Genomic DNA, 16,255 nt, shown 5'->3' on the forward strand with positions numbered 1-16,255 from the left:
CTTGAAATTGTCTTTTGATCACCCTGTATACCATATATAGTAAAAACGTCAAATATTTTTTAAAAATTCATATTATTTTTAAAAGTGTTGAGGTTAGGTATACAACATTTTTCAGAAAGTGTCCGTTAATTTTCTGGAAAAAATTGGAAAATCTGAAAATTCAAAAATAATTCGTTTTTTAATTAATTAAAACATAAATTAATAAAAAAAAACATATTTTCTACTGCATCTCCATAGGTTTGTGTACAAAAAAAAATCCGATAACGCCGCCATTAAAAGTGACATTCTAGGCTTTCTTGTACAGAGGGCGGTGGCATAGCCAATCTCCCGCTCTGTATACCGAACACACTCTACATTGAATAAACTGTCAACTGTCCAGAGTGCGCGCGCAAAAACATCATATGTCAGATGTCGTATGAGGCCGGCGCACAAAAGGAAGAGAGGCACGTTCTTCTCAGATTCTTTAAAAATGAATTCTCAATCGAAAACCAAAAGAAACAACTCGTTTCTCGAAGAGGATGAGGCCGAAATTGCGTCAGGCGAACAAGAACAGGAAAACGAGGTTTTTTCTTGTAAATATTGCGAATTTGCAACCCAAGATATCGATGTCCTGGACGAGCACATAGTTAGGACCCACGATGAAGCTTTGCTCGAAGATGATGATGGTTTGGACGAAGAGTTTTTTGAAATTTGCGAAGGGGAAGACTTAACAGAAGATATCAACGAGGCTGAACTGGATAGCCAAGATGAATGTGATGATGAACAGGAAAACCCAAAATTTTCCATCAACAGTCTTGCAGAAACTAAGGTGGGTTTTAATCTTGATAGGTAAGTGGCTTATTTGCTTTTTTATATTTAAAATGGTTCCTATATCTAAAGCCTAGTTTATAAAAGAAATTTTAACTTTAGCAGTAACTTTAGCATTAGTAATAAATTTAGTATTAACCCAAAAAAAAGGGTGTTTATAAAACGCTTAATTTAACCATACAGTTTTCTGAAAGGTAACCTAACTTTAATGTTATTTTTTTCAAGTTTTGCTGCCTAATGCCACATTACTGCACTAAATCAATAGCAAAAGGATATTTTTTGAAGGGTCTTGTGAACAATAACTAACCATGAATTTACTACGACGAGATGCTTTGTCCGCTGTTGCCATCTAAGTGATCAGTCACTTGGTTAGCATAGGTTCACCTAAGCATTTTTTTTTAATAATATTTAAAAAATAACCCTTACAGCATAACCATGTTTTTGATTACTCTATGTGATCGGCCACTAGGTTAGCATAGGTTCACATATTCTCATATTCATTCTTTTTTCAAAACACTTCTACAATTTTTAAGAATGATGTAATATTTGATTTCAGACTACGCGTGCGATTTGGCAACAGCGCAGACGAACTTTCCAAATCAGCTGATCAAATTCCACAAAATGCTTGTAAAATCATGGATTTTTTGAACGATTTTGTGACAAAAATTGTGGATCGTTCGCATTTTTTCTTTTTTATCTGTACTATATAGGACGTAACCTAACCCAAAAAAAAAAAATTGACTCAAAATTCGTGGTTAGCTATTCTTCACAAGACCCTTTTTTGAATTTCTGTTTAGAAATTTCATAAATAAAGCAAAAATTCAATCTTAAGAAGAAGTTTAAACATTGGAGATTTAACTTTAGTATTAGCTGTAAATTTAGAATTTTATGTAAAACCAAGGTCAGAAGTTACAGCTAAATTTACAGTTAAAGTTAAATTTTGTTTATGACCATCACAATTTAAAACCACTACTTCTATTCTTAATGGTAATACTAAAGTTAATGCTAAAGTTAAATTTTGTTTTATAAACCAGGCTTAAACCTATTTTCCTATTAGCTAGTAGAAATAAGTTTTTCCTTGTACATCTAAAGGTGATTTTGGAAATCAAAGAATAAAACATACATACACAGAACCTCTGTTTCCATTCAGATTTAGAAAACCAAAACAGATTTCATCTTTCAACAAACTTATTAAAATGTCTTGAGAAAAAGAAAAGTAACTTTCTTACAGGAATCATAATCTATTTATAAATAGTTTATAGAATAGTATAGTAATCAACATTTTTTACTAGAATTTTAGTTTTTCTGTTAACAAAATAAAAGTTTTAAAACAGGTCTAAACTGTTTGATGTTTGCTGCTTTTGCACGAGAATCAAAAAACAAAATTGCATCTTTGTGACCTTGTTTTTGAGAGAAGTTTTATTCTATTGCACAAGAGTTTCTGTTTTATGTGTCTGGTTCCAAACCTCCAAAAACAGCATTTCTAGCCAGGCTATAGGTACTAAACAGCTGGCCAATTAAATTTTTCAAATCAATTTTAAAGTTAAATCTATTGATTGAGTTAAAATATTTTGAAGACAAAGTAATACAAATTTCTGGTTTTAGGTGTTGATTAGAGTCACTCATCAAGAAGTTATTCCAGATTGTCAGTTTCCAAAATATCTCTTAAACTAGCATATGAGCAGCACATTTTTAAGAAATTTTATTTTCACTTATAACCAAGAAGAAAACTTATTTGGACTCCAAACAAGGTTTTGAACATTTGTAAAAGCATCTGGGACTTTTTTGAGGGGTAAACTGCTGGGGCATTATGACTTCAGGAATTAATGGCCATTACTGGAGGTATTTTGAAAACTATTAATAGAATTGGGAACATCTGAATTATATTATAAAAAAAATCTACCATTCAAATTTAAACATAAATAAAGTTTGGTAATTTCAATGAATGGGCCTATCCCACATATCATAAATTTTTGTTTTAATGACTGGAATCGAAAGAAGGATCAAAAAACTAATTTTTCATATTCTTGAAGAAAAAATTATGGTCGTAAATGTTCCTACATTAGTTTGAATTTGTCCATTAAATTTAAAAGATCTGTTTTGGCGCGCATGTGACGTACGTAATTCTGGGCGATTTTATTGGCTGTTGCTCGCCAACTGTTTCACTTCTTGTCGCTGATTGGTTGATAGTGTAGTACGTCACCGGCGGCGGGCGTTTAAAACATGAGATTAATGTAGTTTTTATCATCATTTTTTTTTTATTTAGACTTAATATTTTTGAAAACAAAAAAATACGGGTATAATATTTTCAATCCGTCTTTGTAGTTATGAAATAAAAAAAAATTGTGGGACAGGCCCATTCTGTTGGAATACAATGAAAAATTATGAATTTTGTAATTTTACTTTTACAAAAATTTTACGTTCTCTAGCGACAAAACCGTACCCCTAACCCATCAACTTTTATATGTCAATAGAAAGCTTAATTCATTGGCTATCCATTGGCATATAAAAGTTTATACAAAGTGTTGCAAATAAGCTAGTTATTGACGATTGAACGAAAGAATGCACAAACAAAGTCATGAAAACATTTGTCAATTTTGACACCCTCTAGCGGCCAAACCGTCTAACCTATCCATTCAAATTGGGAGACTGTTAGAAAGCTCATTTCATTGGCTATCCATTGACGTATAAAACACTACTAAAAATAGTGCAAATAAACGAGTTATTGAAGATTGAACAAAAGGATGCACGAAAAAAGTCATAAAAAAATAATCAACTTTGACGCTCTCTAGCGGCCAAACCGTCTAACCTATCAATCCATGTTGGGAACTTTTTAGAAAGGTCGTTCCCTTGGCTTTCCATTGACGTATAAAACTCTAGCAAAAATAGTGCAATTAACCGGGTTTTTAAATATTAAACAAAAGGATACACCAAAAAAATTATCAAAGTTGACGCCCTCTAGTGGCTAAACGGTACCACTAACCAACCGACTTTTCTACGTCAATATATTTCATTGGCTGTCCATCAACATATAAAAGTATATACAAAGTGTTACAAATACGCGTGTTATTTACGGTTTAGAGACAGGGTGCCCCAGAAATACTTTTTGACAGGTTTAGAGCTAATTTGACCCTGAAAAATTAAGAAAACACGGTTACATGAGCAACTAGGTCTACTACGATGTAATGCATAGAAATTTCTTGAAAAACCGATTTTGCAAATGACAATGAAACACCACCACTATTGGGGTTTTGAGTTATGTTGGCCACTTAGTGCAAGCGAAAATCGACTTTAATGATTTTATTTCTACACTTTTGCCACGGCTCTAAATTTGACACTCACTGTGCTCGGTTTGTGCCAAATATCAGGGCCGTACCTGACCGATTTAAAAAAAATCCCTCAAAGAAGTTAGAGAGGTTACAGTCAAGAAAAACGTTTAGTTAGCCTGGAAGCCCTCTGGCGGCCAAACGAAGCATTTTTGGAAAGCTCATGTAGACGGTTGTCAGTAGCATTTAAAAGCCAGTGGCACTTTCTTAATGGATCTAGAAGCTTTTGACAATTTAAAACAACTCTGGCAGTTTCTAGAAGGTTTGCAGTATTATTCGAGAGAGCTTTGGCACTTCCAAAATGGTTCTGGAGGCATCTAAATTTAAAACCATTCTTGGAAGGTTTAAGATACTTGTAGAGGCCTCTGGCAATTTAAAACCACTCTGGGAAAATTTAAGACACTTGTAGAGGCCTATGGTACATTTTAAAAGATTCACAATAGCATTTAGAGGTCTATTTAACTTTCAAAACGGTTCTAGAGGCCTCTGGCAATTTAAAACAGTTCTGAGAAAGTTTAAGACAGTTGTAGAGGACTCTGAAAGTTTTCAGTAGCATTTAGAGGTCTTTGGCGCATTCAAAATGGTCCTAGAGTCTTTTGACACTTTAAAACAAGTCTGGAAATGTTGAAGAAGAACCTCTGGCACTTTCTAAAAGGTTTTCAATAGCATTTAGAGGTTGATGGGACTTTCAAAATGGTCTTAGAAGCTTCAGGCAATTTAAAAGAGTTCTGGGAAAGTTTAAAACAGTTGTATAGAGCACAGAGTTCTAGACACTTTTGTTTTACCTATACTTCAAGCTATCATCACACATAAATCTTATTTATTAAGTTTGAAAGAGTACGCTCCTACTTAAAACATTGTAAATTCTTATTGCAGAAGGTAATTTTCATTGCAAAAATGACTCTCCCACAATAAAGTATTGGTTTTTACGTTTTTGTAACTTAAATTGCTATTTTTTGATAGTAACTCTTACTTATATGGAAATTTCAATGGCAAGGCGAACGATCTTTGATAACTTGATTAGCCAATTTTACAGTAAAAATAAAGCCTCATACAAGTTGATTAACTATGAACTTGATAGAAATGTATTGGATAACAACTTGTGAGAGTTTGAACTTACACTTTGCCACTGTGGCTGACGTTTTGTTGGATTTCTGTGCAGAACCCGGTGGGGCGCACATCTGATATGCGGGCTTCTGTTAGTAAACACTCTTTCTACTTCCCTTACATAACATATGAAATGGTATCCCATGCCATTACAAAGTTGAAAAATTTTTTTGTGTTTAGATATTTATAATTTTAATAGCAACACCTCTGTTTTTCCCACGATGTTTATGTTTTCCCCGTCCGATTTCAATTATTCCTATATTTGGCAAATTATTTCAAATTTTCTTAAATTACTTGATTATTGGCTTCAGGTGTTCTTTTGAGAGCAGTTCGGGTTTCTGTCTGGGAGGTCAACTGTGCAAGCGTTGTGCGCTGTTATATCTGGCGTTGTTGAGGGACTTGAAAGGGGTGATCAAGTGCGGTTATCTCTTTATGACGTCTCAAAAGCATTTGATTGCGTTGACCACACCCTGCTGTTCGAGAAACTGCCACTGAAGACTGTCTTGCCACTAAAGCGAGGTGTTCCGCAGGGATCAGTTTTGGATCCTCTTCCTTTTATAATCTACATTAATGATTTTTCAGAGTATGTAAAGCTAGTTAATTGTTATCTGTTCGCTGACGACACAACCGTTATGTCTAGCGTGGCTACACTCTCGGAGCTATTGTTTCGTTCTGGGGAGGTGCAAACGAGAATCGAGTCTTGGTTTTCTAATAAATTAGTCTTAAATCACATTGAAACTCAAGAGCAGATTCATTCTACTTCGGACAACGTGTCTAAGGGATTGATGATCGTCTGAGCTGCCTTTCCAATAAACTTGCCACCGTCATATTTATGTTGCGACACCTGAGAGACACTTTAGAACTAAAAGTCATAAGAACTGCATATTTTGCATTGTTCCACTCGAAAATTCAGTATGATATAACACTTTAGGGTGGTTCCGCTCATTTTATTCGAATCTTCCGGCTCCAAAAGGGAGCGATCCGAACCATGTTGAGGCTGGACCTAGAGATTCTTGTAGACAGCATGGAAAGGATCTTAACCTTTCCATCGGCATATAGATGCATTCGTTTAACACCAGGAACGCTAATTTATTGCGTTTACTTCGCAGGCGACTTCAAGTCTCTGCTAAAAATTGTCCTAATTTCTTCTTCTTCTCCTTTACCCAGCTATCGTAGTCCACTGCTGGACATAACCCATATTTACATTTCCACCGTTTACGATGGACCACACTCTTCCACTGACTTTCGATTTTTTCTTATGTCATTTCGTCATCTTGTGGGAGGTCTTCCTGCACTTCGTTTATCATTTCGCGGTCGCAACTCTAATAATCTCCTCGCCCACCTATCATCATTGCGTCTAGCTACATGTCCTGCATGCTGGCACTTCAGTTTCGCAATTCTTGTTATTATGTCTTCCACTTTCGTTCTTTTGCGGATATCTATGTTCCTAACACGATCTGATAGTTTTATTCCCAGCATAGAGCGCTCCATTTTACGTTGAGCTAAGTTTTTCTGCACTCGCTCTTGTACTAACACTTTACGCTTTAAACAGATCGGGATATTACTCTTGAATACTCCGTTCAGTTTAACATAGGCTGCCCATCCAAGCCCCACTCGTCTTTGTAGCTCTGCGTTTGGTTGTCTCTGTGTATTTTTATGTCATGGCCTAGATATCTATATTCTCTTACTTCGTCGATGTTGTGCCTTGCCAATGTTAGAGTTTCTCCGAGAACTGTCTTAATTTACGATATTATAATGGCGGTTTTTGAGAATTTTGAGAGGGCGGTCTTTATTGGCGCTTTTTTTTATTGGGAGAAGAAATTTTAATTATGTTTCTCAAAAGTGAGCGTCAGTTTTGTATGTTATTTTATATTTTGTATATGATAGACTGTAGGAATTATTTAAGTTGACTTGCTGCGCTTACATTTCATGTATATTGTGGTTAAATAAATAAATCTTATTTAGTTGTCCTGGCGTGGAAGAAAACCCAAACAGAGGTTACCAGCATTCTTCGAAGAATATGCAGACAAACTCAATAAAAAGGTGTTTGTGTGTCCGTTTTGCGGCTACCAAAGTATGAAAAAGTCCGACCTTAACAAACACTTGACAGGACACACTCAACCTGTGGAAATCCCTATTTACGCCTGCGCCGAGTGTACCTACACCACACGCAGAAAATGCGATATGTCCAAACATCTGCTGACTCACTGTGAAAATGACACCGGTAAGAATTTATATTTATATATTAGCACTAGATTCCGGAAAAAAACGCTTAAAAAGCAAAATAATTTTCCTCAAAAAAGCATACAAATCTGTAAAAAAGCCCAAAAGTCTTTCACAAATGCAAGATTTTTTTATTTAATTTTTTTCAACTTTTTAGATTATTTACTTAACTACACATATTTTATGTTTTTTTAATCACACATTTCTTGGCTAATTGCTAGCTTCTAGTAGTTTATTATCACTAGATTCCGGGAAAAAAACGCTTAAAAAGCAAAATAATGTTTCTCAAAAAAGCATACAAATCTGTAAAAAAGCACAAAAGTCTTTCACAAATGCAAGATTTTTTTATTTAATTTTTTTCAACTTTTTAGATTATTTACTTAACTACACATATTTTATGTTTTTTTAAATCACACTTTTCTTGGCTAATTGCTAGCTTCTAGTAGTTTATTATCACTAGATTCCGGGAAAAAAACGCTTAAAAAGCAAAATAATGTTTCTCAAAAAAGCATACAAATCTGTAAAAAAGCACAAAAGTCTTTCACAAATGCAAGATTTTTTTATTTAATTTTTTTCAACTTTTTAGATTATTTACTTAACTACACATATTTTATGTTTTTTTAAATCACACTTTTCTTGGCTAATTGCTAGCTTCTAGTAGTTTATTATCACTAGATTCCGGGAAAAAAACGCTTAAAAAGCAAAATAATGTTTCTCAAAAAAGCATACAAATCTGTAAAAAAGCACAAAAGTCTTTCACAAATGCAAGATTTTTTTATTTAATTTTTTTCAACTTTTTAGATTATTTACTTAACTACACATATTTTATGTTTTTTTAAATCACACTTTTCTTGGCTAATTGCTAGCTTCTAGTAGTTTATTATCACTAGATTCCGGGAAAAAAACGCTTAAAAAGCAAAATAATGTTTCTCAAAAAAGCATACAAATCTGTAAAAAAGCACAAAAGTCTTTCACAAATGCAAGATTTTTTTATTTAATTTTTTTCAACTTTTTAGATTATTTACTTAACTACACATATTTTATGTTTTTTTAATCACACTTTTCTTGGCTAATTGCTAGCTTCTAGTAGTTTATTTCAATGCATGTATTAAATGTAAAAAAAGAACAGTGTTTTGGATTTTTGTACCAATATTTATATGGCAACTAGCCAGATTTTTTAATTTTTAAATTGGCGATCACTGTATGCAAAGAAACTGTGTGTTTGTAACCAAAAAACATTATACAGTATAAACCTACCCTTAAAATGTATAGTATATTTGATAATAATTTGAATTAAAGCAATTTGATGTGCTTTGTTATTTTCTATTTTTACAGATGAAGATTATGAAGACTAACAAATATTGTATAAGGCAAAGTGAACAATAATAAGCACAAGAAAGAACGTATTCGTTCCGGTAACTGTCCTTAAATACCATGATTCGTTAACGGTAATACTGTTAACGAACAAATTTTTCACAGATAACGTAAAAAAACGGAAATACAGTCAAAAGAACTTTCTATTATTAATTTAATTTGTTGATATTTTTACAGCATTATTCACGGTGATGGTATATTAGAGTATTTAGAGAACAACTCAATATTTTTCACTGAAATTTGGAGTGTAGCGTAGGTTTGGTCTAAACTATCTTTTCAAAATATTTTGGCCTTTTTGATTTTCAAATGGAACACTCTGTTATTAATCTCCCTTTTGAATTCCTTGCAAAAAGTAATTAATGTCAATACTTCCTTATACCTCTCTCTCTTGCACCGTTTCTTAGATTTTTCATAAAAATGGTGAATTTGTCAGCAAAACGGTCTAAACTTTAATTAAATTCTCAAGTCCTGAAAGGTTTGCTGATGTGACCTTTTGTCCTCAGTTAGACAATACTACATGGTTGATAAGCCCAGAGACAGAAAATGAAAAAAACCTACAGAGTGGTCAATATTTACCTTTTAGTCGGCAGATAAAAAAACTGTAAAAAGTCCAGTTTTTTTAAATGTCATCGGTGTTTTATGGTTTGTAATAAAAGAACAGAGCATGAAGATGAAGATGATAAAAATAGGAGGTGAGACGCTGATGGAGCATGTAAGATTGTTGCTGAATGAATGTTTGACAGAAGGTAAAATCTCAACTCAGTGACAGGTCATCCTATTATACAAGAAAGGAGACAGAAACTAATGATCACATTTATATAAACTATTTACGAAAATAATAACCGACCGGTTGACGAATAAGATGGACTCATACCAACCGGTCGAGCAAGCGGGATTCCGTAAGGGGAAATGGCTTATTGAATGTGGCTTATTGAAAAAGCCACAGAATATAATACTCCATTTGGCCTTCGTCGACTACCAAAAGGCTTTTGACTGTCGAAACCTGGGCAATTCTAGAATCCCTACACAATGCAATATTCGACTCTAGATACTCAAACCTCATCAAACAAATCTATAATAACGCTTCCATTCATGTAAATATAGATGATGAGTTAAAAACCGACAATATTCTAATCAAAAGAGGAGTAAGGCAAAGAGACACCATCTCACCATAACTTCTCTTCTCGTCTTCAACTTGATTGGCAAGAGAACGAGATTAATATCGATGGAGTGCGTCTAAGCCATTTACGATTTGCCGACGATATTGTGGTCGTTGCCAGTACAGGTGAAGAGCTTAAGAACATGCTTCGGGAGCTTCATCAAGCATCGCTGCAAATTGGAACTTGAACAGAACAAATAAAATCACAAGAAGAATAGGCCTATCCTGGGCAGACTAGGATTTATCATTGAATCTAGTGAATTTCCTATAAATTTGAAAAAGAGAGTGTTTGATGCCTGCGTGATGCCGGTTGTCACATATGGACTAGAGACAATGGCAATTTTCCGCAAATTTGCCAATAAACTGCAAACCACCCAACGAGCAATGGAGAGGGCTATGATAAGAATCACTCTAAGGGATAGAATCCGCAACGAGAAAATTCGTAGAAGAACTAAAGTGACAGATGTTCTAAGGCTTGTGGCACAACTGAAATGGAGACGGGCTGGTCATGTGGCAGGGCAGGACGACCACAGGTGGGCACATAGCATACTAGTTTGGAGCCCAAGGGAGTCCAAACGGAGCATTGGTAGGCCCCAGAGACGATATCCAGAATGGTGCAGGAAGGAATTGGACCCGGACTGCTAGTAATAGAAAGGCGTGGAGGGATTTGGAAGAGGCCTACATCCAGGAGTAAATAAGAAGAATAAAATAACATTAAATTTAGACCAAATCCATGTATACATTTGCCATACCTAACTAGGACCGTTTCTGACTTATTAACAGTTTTTCCTTAAAGGGCGCATTCAATCGTAATTCATACTAATCTGAACACGAACACCTGCTTGGTCATAATGACTAGTTGTCGATTCCACATCACAGTTGGTGATTTTTTTGCTGGTATCTTTTTGACAACACTGTTTTTGACAGATCACGCGTGAATCGTGCCTTGTGTCATTGTCAAACTTGTTCAGTTTGGTCTATAATTTAATCATGAATCGACTTACGAACGAACAACGCTTGCAAATTATTGAATCTTACTATCAAAATTCATGCTCGGTTAAGAGAGTGCATCGCGCACTTCTTCCAATTTATGGGCAGTTTGGTCGGCCTACTGAGGGAGCTATTCGGAAGCTTGTGACTAAATTTCGAACCCAGTTTACACTATTGAACATTAAACCACTAACACGCATACGTAGAGTGAGTACCGAAGAAAATATTGCGGCTGTATCCGCCAGTGTTATTGATGACCGTGAAATGTCGTTTCGTCGCCGTTCACAGCAATTGGGCCTCTGTTACTCCACTACGTGGAAAATTTTGCGAAAGGATTTGGGTGTAAAACCTTATAAGATACAGCTGGTGCAAGAATTGAAGCCTCACGACCTCCCACAACGTCTAACATTTGGTGAATGGGCGCTGGCAAAGTTGGAGGAAGATCCATTTTTTTATCGAAAAATTGTGTTCAGCGACGAAGCTGCGTCTGGAGTGAAGACCAGCCAGAAGCATTGCAAGAGCTAACAATGCATCCCAAAAAGTCACTGTTTGGTGTGCATTATGGGCCGGTGGCATCATCGGGCCCTACTTCTTCAAAGGCGACGATGGCCGGAACATTACTGTGAATGACGAGCGCTACCGTGTGATGATTGACGATTTTTTTATGCCCAAAATGGAAGAATTGGACATGCCCGACATGTGGTTTCAACAAGACGGTGCCACATGCCACACGGCACGCGAATCAATGGCCAAATTGAGAGCCGCCTTCGGTGAACAGTTTATCTCACGTTTCGGGTCAATTGGCCGCCTAGATCGTGCGATTTAACGCCTTGGGACTATTTCTTGTGGGGCCATGTTAAGGCTCATGTCTACAGAGATAAACCAGCAACGATTGACGCACTGGAAGCCAATATTGAGGCATTTATTCAGGAAATACCGGCCGATATGTTGGAGAGAGTGTGCCAGAATTGGACCTTGCGCATGGGCCATCTAAAGCGGAGCCGCGGCCAACATTTACATGAAATCATCTTCAAACATTAAATTATATTGATCGTTCTATTGATTGCACTAAAGATTTCATCAATTTTTTCAAATTTTTTGTGTTTTTTTTGAAAATCAAATCCTATACCTCTTAAAAAATCACCCGTTACAACATGTTGTGACAGATATTTGTCAATTAATTCAACACTGCTTCAAACTCAGCACAAGCAGGTATCCGTATTCAGATTAGTATTGAGTACGATTTTAAACGCACTTTAAGGAATTACTGATCGGTTGAAGTTAGGTATAGGAAGAGTATACATAGAATTGTTATAAATTTTTTCTACGAATGTTTGCAAATAAGCTACTTTGCATACGTAAAAGTGTGTGCAAAGTAGCACTTTCCCGCACACTATGCGGGAAAAATTTTTTCCCGCACACTTTTTAAAATGCTGATTATACCTTGCAACAGTGGTTTTATATAGACTATTATACATAAAATCTGCTTAGAATTTTGCGTAGAATTCAAAAATGTAATAATATTCAGGGGTTTCATATAAAAAACACGACTTTTTTCACATTATTCTTCCGTACAGTTTAGGTAAATAAACCACCTTGTCTCTGTCTTTGAAAATGAGGCTTGTTTCCTTAGAAACCAAAGCTCATTGTCAAACAACGCATTTATATGCAATTTAAAGTCTACAACAGTGTTTATTCTTACTTATTTAAGTTAAAAAAACTATTTTAATAATGGATATCACTGAAGATGAACTTCCGGAAGATGTTCTAAAAGCCGCCAACATGGCTAGTTTGCAATTGCTGCCTCTCAAATCGCGAGAAAAATACGAGAAACAGTACGAGTTGTTTACCCAATGGTGCGAACAAAAGGGGATAAAAACCTTAAAGAAAGAGGTACTTTTAGCGTATTTTGTTACTTTAAGCAAAGAATTCAAACCTAACACAATGTGGTCAAAGTATTCAATGCTCAAAAATGTAATAAAAATAAAAAGAGACATCGATATCGGTGAATTTTATAAGCTCACTGCATTTCTGAAAAAGCAGAATGTTGGTTTTAAACCTAAAAAGGCGAAAATTTTTACAAAAGAAGAAATATTCAGTTTTATGAACTCCGCACCAGATGAAATTTACCTGTTAATTAAAGTTGCCACTATATTCGGACTTGCTGGTGCATGTCGAAGGGAAGAGCTAGCCAATTTAACCACTACAGATATTGAAGACAAAGGAAACCTCATAATTGTTAAAATTAGGGATTCCAAAAATCATACAGCAAGAAACTTTATAATATCAGAAGAAGTTCATAACGGAACCTACCTGCAACTGTACAGAAGATACACCGGCCTACGTCCAAAAAGTCAAACAATCGTTTTTTCCTAGTTTACAGAAAGGGTAAATGTTTTTCGTAAAGTGTTGGAGTAAACAGTTTTGGAAAAATGCCTTCTGAAATAGCTATTTTTTTGAAGTTGCCAAATCCAGAACTCTACACAGGGCACAGTTATCGTCGATCATCGGCAACGTTCCTGGCCGATTCTGGAGAAGGAATCACTGACATAAAACGCTTGGGGGGTTGGAAATCGACTACGGTAGCTGAAGAATACATTGATGAATTCACAAGTTATAAAAAAGGATTAAGTAACAAAATTCTGACCTTCAATCCTAAAGAAAGTGAAGCAGTTTCAAGTACCAGTATTTTACCTTCAGTTGCTCAATCTGCGATCAATTTAAAAAACGCGACCAACTGTACATTTAACATTAATGTTGTTAATAACAATAAATAGTTATAAGTTGTTGTTTTTAATATCAATAAAAATTAAAAACAAAATGTATAGATATTTCATTCTTAGAAAAAATATTGTTCCTAACACGTGTGCAAAGTAGTTTTCCCGCACTTGAAGCTTATCCGAACTCCGCTTCGCGTCGTTCGTCTAACTGCTTTCGCGTGTGGGAAAACATAACTTTGCACACTGAATAGGAAAACTACTATATTGTTCTTTTATTACAAACCATAATACATTGGTGGTTAAAAAAAACGAACTTCTGGCAGTTTTTCTATCTATCCGACTTAAAGGTAAATATTGACCACCCTGTAGGTTTTTTCATTTTCAGCCTTTGAACTTTTCAACCATGTGGTATTGTCTAACTGAGAACAAAAGGTCACATAAGCAAACCTTTCAAAACTTGGGAATTTAATTAATGTTTACACTACACACACACACTCAACTTTGTAGATTGATTTCATTATTTTGTTGGTGAGAAATTTCATTAGTAATGTTAATGATCAACATTTTTAGTACCAATGTACAAATGTGATCAATGTCAATATGCAACCAAGAGAAAAGGAGATTTGTCAAAACACATTTTATGCCATGGAAAGCCAACCACTTTGTACAAATGTTCGGAATGTTCATATTCCTCAAAAAGACACGGCGATCTTAAAAAGCATCTTTCATGCCACGACACTCCAAACGCTACCAAAGATGGCTCAGTTTACAATTGCACTGAGTGCGGATATACCTCCAAAAGGTAATCATCCAAACAAACACAATATATTAGTAATTTTTAGGTAATATTTACTTATAGATTGAATGATCTACACAAACACGTGGTTTTACATTGCGATCGAGCTTATAAAAGCTTGTTCAAATGCCTTAAATGCGATTATATGTGCGCCGCAGGCAGTCATTTCGCTAAGCACGTGCTTAGTCAATGTCGCACTAGAGAAATGGCCATAACAGAGTTTGGAGAAGATTCGTCGACGGGCAACGTGGTATATTTGGAAGAAATGGTTTGCACCTCCGAAGTCGAAGAGGAACATGTTTCGCAGAAACCGACCCGTTGGAGAAGAAAGCGCAAAATGCGCAGTTCCAACGGGGATATTCTTAAGAAAGCCTATTATTCTTCTGAAAACCAATTGGATGATCAACAGGATGTGGATAAAGTCATTGTATTGTCTGGTTATGAGGAGAATGACCAGACGGAGGGTTAATAGTAATCAACATCAAGGTTCTCTGCGCGAAATATTGGTTATTAGCTTTGTTTCTGTAGTAGTAGAAATGTGTTAATGAATAAATATAATTAAGTCAAACCAGTGTTTTTGTTTTACTTGTGACAGTCAGTCGGCCCCAACCTAACCCAACCTAATAGATTTATGTTGCTATAATTAACTTGACTCGTTTTTTCAAAAATCGCTGAAATAGGTCAACTATAACTTTTTCTTCCGCGTTTTATGAACCAAGACATATACACTTTTCTACTTTTTCAAAAGCATACTTTAGTAGCAAGCAGTCAATAAAAATAAATATTTCTCTAAGGTTTGAGATAATATATTTTAAGTTGTACAAATATTTGTAAAAAGTTACAAAATATGCCAATTTTCTCTACAGAAACTATACTTTCCTTCACCCTGTAAAAATGTATAATAGTTTAAGACCATACCCATCATTGCAGCGCTGTAGTCAGTAGGTAAACCTAGTTTATAATACTAATGATGCTAAGATACGGAGATAAAAAAAAGAAGTGGTTTATTTATTTAGAGAAAAATATCCTGATTGGCCACCATATTTAGAGAAAATGGATCTTAGCTACTAAGAGGCGTTCAACATTGAACAACGCCACTAAACTGAATATCTTATTATCAATCCAAGATAATCGACGACCGGTTCAAGAAATATAGCAGCAGAAATATCGCAAAAATCGGTACTAAGGGTCCTTAAAGAACATTGGTATCACCCCTACAAAATATATCAGTTCCAGGAATTAACAGAAGGTGATCCTGATAAAGGGGTACAGTTTTGTGAGAAAATGCAAGAATTACTCGATAGCAAACGCATTAGACTCTAACAATATTTTATGCACTTTAGGGATTAAAAGTGCACCTCATTTGAGGGATAAAAGAGACACTTTTAATCCCGCATCTCTTATATGGTCGAAATCCAATGTCTTGGACTTCTTCGGCTTATAATGGTCATTCTGTCTCTTTAGAAATGCCTGGAGTTTACTGTATTTGCTGATGTCGACGTTTGCTTCAGATATTATCGTGGCTTTGATCATGGAATATTGGCTCCATAGAGAAGATGCCTTGAGCTTCTTAGACTTCTGCAGGAAGTAAGCCAGGAGCACCTTTTCATCCGTAAAATTCTCTGCATTCTTTTCAACGCACCATTTTTGGTAAACAAGAAACTGTTTTTTGTAAGCCTCGCGAGTTTTTTCTGGAAGAAGGCTAACGATGGCCTCTTGGGCGGCCTCTTCAATGTTCATTTTCAAAAAATAC

General features: G+C 35.3%; 2 protein-coding genes and 1 long non-coding RNA gene across 3 annotated transcripts; 2 read left to right on the forward strand and 1 right to left on the reverse strand.

Annotated features, from left to right (window-relative positions):
* Positions 1-403: 403 nt before the first annotated feature.
* Positions 404-15,070, forward strand: LOC145724236 (uncharacterized). Its single transcript, XM_081972392.1, has 4 exons — positions 404-808; positions 7,206-7,464; positions 14,277-14,508; positions 14,566-15,070. Exons 1-4 carry the CDS (start codon positions 416-418, stop codon positions 14,969-14,971), a joined length of 1,290 nt encoding a protein of 429 aa, XP_081828518.1. The 5' UTR covers positions 404-415; the 3' UTR covers positions 14,972-15,070.
* On the reverse strand, positions 9,608-10,188 carry LOC145724238 (uncharacterized). The gene is made up of 2 exons (XR_014176957.1): positions 9,832-10,188; positions 9,608-9,792 (listed from the first exon to the last, which is right to left on the reverse strand). It is a non-coding gene; the product is annotated as an uncharacterized LOC145724238 (long non-coding RNA).
* Positions 10,250-13,962, forward strand: LOC145724237 (uncharacterized). Its single transcript, XM_081972393.1, has 2 exons — positions 10,250-11,197; positions 11,232-13,962. Exon 2 carries the CDS (start codon positions 12,718-12,720, stop codon positions 13,360-13,362), a length of 645 nt encoding a protein of 214 aa, XP_081828519.1. The 5' UTR covers positions 10,250-11,197; positions 11,232-12,717; the 3' UTR covers positions 13,363-13,962.
* Positions 15,071-16,255: the final 1,185 nt, after the last annotated feature.

This window comes from Ips typographus, linkage group LG2 (assembly GCF_016097725.1).
Source record: "Ips typographus isolate SLU linkage group LG2, UJ_Ityp_2.0, whole genome shotgun sequence".
NCBI classification, from domain to species: Eukaryota; Metazoa; Arthropoda; class Insecta; order Coleoptera; family Curculionidae; genus Ips; species Ips typographus.